This window comes from Penaeus monodon, chromosome 6, assembly GCF_015228065.2.
Source record: "Penaeus monodon isolate SGIC_2016 chromosome 6, NSTDA_Pmon_1, whole genome shotgun sequence".
NCBI lineage: Eukaryota > Metazoa > Arthropoda > Malacostraca > Decapoda > Penaeidae > Penaeus > Penaeus monodon.
Window position 1 is genome coordinate 55,623,708 of NC_051391.1, and position 6,222 is coordinate 55,629,929.

Consider the following 6,222-nt stretch of genomic DNA (forward strand, 5'->3'; position numbering starts at 1 on the left):
ACTACTATGTATGCAAGTCGTGTGTATGCGTATGCTTGTATGTATTTCTGTATGTATACGTGTGTGTGTGTGCGTATGTATTTCTGTACGTACACGTGTGTGTGTGTTTGTGTGCGTGCATGTTTGTGTGTGTGTGTGTGTGTGTGTGTGTGTGTGTGTGTGTGTGTGTGTGTGTGTGTGTGTGTGTGTGTGTGTGTGTGTGTGTGTGTGTGTGTGTGTTGTAATTTTCACTCTCATATAATATTCATACTTATATCTTATATTTAGAATCATGTTCATAAATATATACATCCATGTCTACGCACTGTATGCACTTGTATGTTTATAGATGCATTCAAGGAAATATCACTAGCTCATTTTTTCTAACCATCGATAAGTGTGAGGGATACAACAGGCAGGTGAAACCTCAAGGATACAACTCTGATATTCACACCTTCCTTGGTTCTCTAGCTGAACATAATTGACGTGATACAGAGTAGATATGTATACACTTCTGGTACGTTTGTTCGCAACACACACACACACACACTTGTCGGAGACTTACAGGTCTGGCATCCCTTGAGCGCCCGTATGTCAGGCTTCTAACCTTGCAGTTTGCGCGGATTTTTTTAATATCCTTTTCCTGGTTTTTCTTTTCTTTCCATCCATCCATTTTGTTTTCTTTAATTCAGTGTGCGCAGGACTGAAAGAAAAATCTCAAGCGCACAATATGCAAAGTTAGCTGACTGGCCCGGGTGGACTGGCACCTCTCTCACCACTCTTCAGGAGCAGCGCCTCAGTGGTCACTCTCCTGGTCTCGGATAACAAAAGAAAAATGTTTCCACCTTTGCTCTTAATAGCCTAAAGTCGCTTCCTTTGGACTGTATAACAGCTTGTGCCCTTCCTTGAGTTAACCTTCTGCTATGCTAGTTTAGCTAATGTCTGATGTAGTTTCCTTGGTGTCTGTTCTGCGAAGAGGGACTCCGAACAGCCATGCCTTTGTGGAGTTTAGTATGGCTAACGAGATCTGTGATTTATGGTAATCTGATAACAAAATACTAATGCATTACTCACTCACATAAGAATGTACCCCTGTTTGAATTGTATTTCATTACTATTGTTCTGCATGTAGAGTGGTGCACTACATTAAAATTCGACATTTGAATACAGTAAAGATGTAAATTTTCGAATTACACCTACTATTGGTCTTATCTATCTACACGGACAAACATTAACTTGCATTAGGAGTACTTGTACAGCAACTCATCTATGCGTCAATTGAACATTCATCTACTAAACGTAGTAGCTAAAGTATCGATCACGTAACCATATATTATAGAATGCAAATGAAATATAGAGGACGGTCGTAGTTCCTTCTTTTAAGTGAGTAGACTAGAACTTTGGCAAATTCATACAATTAGGTTTATAAACACTGCCATCCGCGTGCGCCGTCTTGGTTCACGTGGTTTGGGTGACGAGTTTGCTTGTCTAATCTAAGCTCTCTTTCTGGATTACTACGAAATATTTTTCTTTTTCTTTTCTTTTGTTCCTTAATATGGTTTATAATAGCCTGTCGTTAAAAAAAAAAAAAAAAAAAAAAAAAAAAAGCGACAGCATTTTCACTTTTCCACTTTTTCTTTATTCTAAAGTTGTTCTTGGAGAAAGAAAGAAACCTGAATATGTAATACAACTATAAAGAAAATCGCACAAATGAAGTTTACTTGATGTTCTAATATTGACACATATTTTTTTTCCAAAGGGCTTATGGCAAAGGTTTTCACTGAGAAACTTACACTTCGAAGTTTTTTTCTTCTATTTATGTTTTTCTTAGTTTATTGTACTATAAACATATATATATAAATATATACTTGAATACCTGCCGCTTATTGGTGTGCTTTCTCGTACATATAGAAACACACAAATGATGTAGAAAAGAATAATTTGTAGTTCTAAGACGCCTTTCAGTCTAGAAGTACTATCAGCATCGATAACCTCATGGTCGGTAATGTTAATAGATCCTTGAAACCTTGTGCTGCAAACGATGGTTCTGATGTGACAATAATCCTTTCTCTTCACAGGTGATTTAGACAAAACATGCTACACAACAGGATAGGTTTGATAAGATAATGTGTTATATTATCCATTCTTATTATGTCATCATTACTGTTATCATTGCTGTTATTGTTGGGCCATTAGCGAAAGGGAAAAAAAGAAGAAAAAAAAAACCTGGCGTCACTCCAGTATCACAGAACATTTGCTAAAGTTGGTCCACATCTGCGAAGTGTAAACCTTAGTGCCACACTCAGACTAGGTGATGTATAACTAATAAATATCTTCTAATCATTTGTATTTAAATGCTACATTTACATCACAGTACCCAGTAACAATGATACAATGCACACCGTTTGCACAATATTTAGTATATTGGTAGTGTAACATAAAGTACAACTCTCATTTGGGAAGTCCTTCAAAGACATAATAGACCGGATGAAGGCTCAATGCCCGAAGTTGATCAACACAGTGGATATCTGCCAGTTATCCCTACCATGAACACACTCACTCCCATTCTCCTTTTAACTCCTCCTCCTTCCACTTCTTAGCAGTAACATCCGTTCCCTTTCTCTCATACCCACTTTTTAGCGTGTAGGACATTTCTTCATTGACTTTCATTTACTATAATATCCTCAGTTCTCGACTCTTCTCTTCCCACCTCCGTCTCCCTCTCTCTCTCTCTCTCTCTCTCTCTCTCTCTCTCTCTCTCTCTCTCTCTCTCTCTCTCTCTCTCTCTCTCTCTCTCTCTCTCTCTCTCTCTCTCTCTCTCTCTCTCTCTCTCTCTCGCTCTCGCTCTCGCTCTCGCTCTCGCTCTCGCTCTCGCTCTCGCTCTCGCTCTCAATTTTTCTCACTGAGACAAGGAGGTGGATTTCACTTTCTCTTCTGCCTACTCACCTTTCAGGAAAATAAAGGGTTCTAATTTCTACGTCACGAGACAAAGAGGAAAACATTTTCAGTGATTAAACATTCAACATTCACAAATTGAGGATTCTGTTGAGGAAATTCCTGCTCATATTTTACGAAACCAAATTTTTCAATACTAGCTTGTATTTCTGGCTAATGTTACCCTGTTTATATTTTACAATGATAATGATGATAAAACGATAATAATGATGATGATGTTATGATGATAGTAATAATAATAAAAATACAAAACTACTGATATGAACAATAACAATAATAATAAATTTGATAATACATGAAGGAATAATTAACAATATGGACAGCATATAACTGCCACAATATAATTTAATACAGGTACGTAATTCCATATAAGCAGGACGTAGTATTAAAACCCTATAAACTGTCAACAGATTCTGCCATGTTGTGATGCAATCTCAATAAAAAAATCATCTCTTAATGTATCGTGTATTCTGTTTACATTCAAGCAACTTCAGTCGCTCCAAAAGCATTGCTCAAATGTACCTATACCTCCCGCTCGTGACTTTTTCTTTTACTTTCCCCACAAGCAAACTCTGTAGAATGTTGTGCCACCAACCTACCACCACCTATCTCTAAGAAAAAAAAAAGTCAACGTATGATCACAGCGCTTTTTTTTTGTCATCTGTGTCCCTCTTTCATAATCTTATGCCATATTTTTTTCGTACATAAATCATATACTGATGGAAAGTTTCACAGACAGCACACTGAATGTCCCTTCTACACAGCCTCACAATACAACAATACACGTCAAATATTTTTACTATATAAACACATATCTCTATTGTGAATGAACATTGTACTAACGTACAAGAAATAGATGCAATATAACTTCATTTTCTAATACTATTCATACAAAATATATACATATATCTCTCTCTCTTCAGTTGGTGCTCAGGGAACATCCATTAACCAATTGCAACATTTTTTGGCAACACAGCAAACTGCCTTTTTCTGGTTTCCTTTAGTTGACCTCCTAACGTAAAAATTACTCCTCTATCCAAGTGTAACACCCGTCAACGCCTAGGTTGACTGGAAGTTTGGGAACTGTACTTTTAAATGTCTTCAGTAAGTGGGCATTTAGTGAATAAAGATATATATATATATCTTCGCATAAATAAGTTGGTTTATTGAGGACATTTTGTTACAGACTGAGGATAGAACTGAGTGTGTTGTATGTACTCTAACACATTTCCATATGCCCAGTGACGAGATATCACTTACGCTGCGTGAAAATGTGGCAGCAGAAGGCAGCTTAAATTATCATTGAGCAATAATGATGTGATCACATGCTTTGGGAAATTCACAACCATCAGCAATCTACAGATCACGTTACTGATGACATGTTTAAATTCATCTACAGATTTAACAAGAATTTAATTATCTTTGAGGCTCTGTGAAAACTTCTGCAACAACTCGACTGGAATATTTTTCTTCAAGATCCTCAGGACCTTCTTGTCTTCTGTGTGAGACAACTGTTTCAGAATATCACATACGGTCTCAACTGTCACGTCTTCTGTCATATCGTTTCTTCTATTTTCTCGTCGTCTTATAAGGGACAGGTTCTCGGATGGAGTACGGAAAGCATTTCTGTCATGGCCTTCACCACTGCTACTGATATTTCTTTCCTGCTGGTTTTCTGCGGGATCGTTTTGGCTGTGCAAGTTGTTGGAAATGTACACTGACGGCGCCTCGAGACACAGCTGAAGTGATTCTTGCTTGCTCATGTCCCACTCCATCGTGCTCTGGAAGGGACTGGTGATGATCATGTCCGTTCGCAGCGAGGGACCGAACACCGAATTGGCCGGAGAGCGCTTCACGACCTGGTTGTCTTGGTTGTCTTCGGGGCCTGTGAGCTCTCTCTTTTCACGCGCTCCGAAAACGGACGCGTACTGGGAAAAGTTCCCCTTGAAAGCCTCCTGTATCTGCGTGATCAGATTCTTCATGGGCTGCGCGAATGAGACACTGGTATCGGTAACTTCATCGTGGTTGACGGTCGGTTTTATGTCAACTATAGCGTGGAACTTAAGAATGTCTTTGATGTAATTTATACCGTCCATCAGTTTCAGGAAAACACCAGACACGCTATGCCAACCATCCCGAGCAATCAGGTAGCGTTTCAAGAGTTCAATGTACTTGTTCTGAATTTTTCGAACGTTCTCGCAATCTAGCAAATTAGGGTCGTCCGGTAAAAAGAAAGATATCAGGTACATCATTAGTGAAACAACTTCATCTTTAAGGTCACTCTCATATCTATAATAAAACTTCATGACCGTAGCAAAAGCCTCAGGAATACTCGCCAACTCCCTCAGTGTATTTAAAGTTACGCGTGGGACTTTTACAGTCTCATGGATGCACTCAGCTGGCCAACTCTCATTCACCGGATCGTACATATGAGCACCATTGATATACAGCGACATTGCTATACCATTTTTCAACAGATATGTCCTGTCCTCAATGCAAATATTGTTAAAATCATCGACTTTAAAGTAGAACTTCCCAAATCGCTTACACAGAAACACAAATATGTTGGACAGCGTGTCGATGTTGTCGCCGTTGCACTCTGGGGGGTATGGCATGGAGGCGAAGGCAGTGTGCATCGTGTCCAGGAGTTTGTTGATTTCCATGGCGTTGTCCGGGTCGAGGTTCCGTGGCAGGTCACCGTACAGTTCCTCCTTCTCCTTCTCCACTTGCACCTGCCGGGTCTTCGCCAGCCGGTTCTTGAGCAAGGTCATGCGATCCGACTCCGTCATGACCCACTCTATCTGCATGCCAATGCTCTGGCACTTTCGAAATCTGCAGTTAAAAAGAAAGTACACACTTTGTTATTACTGTGCATTCTCTCTCTCTCTCTCTCTCTCTCTCTCTCTCTCTCTCTCTCTCTCTCTCTCTCTCTCTCTCTCTCTCTCTCTCTCTCTCTCTCTCCTTCTCTTTGTGATATTGCTTATATGCATAGAGGTGGTGTATATATGTATATGTGTATTTATATTCATAGATATGCACATATAAACATATATAAGTGTGAAAGCATAAACACACACACACACACACATGTGAGTGTGTTTGAGTGTGCGTGTGTGTGTGTTTGAGTGTGTGTGTGTGTGTGAGTGTGTGTGTTTTCGAGTGTGTGTGTGTTTTCGAGTGTGTGTGTGTGTTTGAGTGTGTGTGTGTGTATTTGACGTGTGAATGCATAAACACACACACATACACACATGTGGTGTGTGTTTGAGTGTGCGTGTGTGTGTTTGAGTG

General features: G+C 39.4%; 1 protein-coding gene across 1 annotated transcript in view; it reads right to left on the reverse strand.

Moving 5' to 3' along the window:
* Positions 1–2,309: 2,309 nt before the first annotated feature.
* LOC119574661 overlaps positions 2,310–6,222 on the reverse strand; it is a 32,610-nt gene continuing 28,697 nt past the window's right edge. Inside the window, exon 3 of the mRNA XM_037922047.1 lies at positions 2,310–5,766. Coding sequence (XP_037777975.1) covers positions 4,347–5,766 — 1,420 coding nt within the window. The 3' untranslated portion in view covers positions 2,310–4,346. The remainder of the gene's footprint in view (positions 5,767–6,222) is intronic.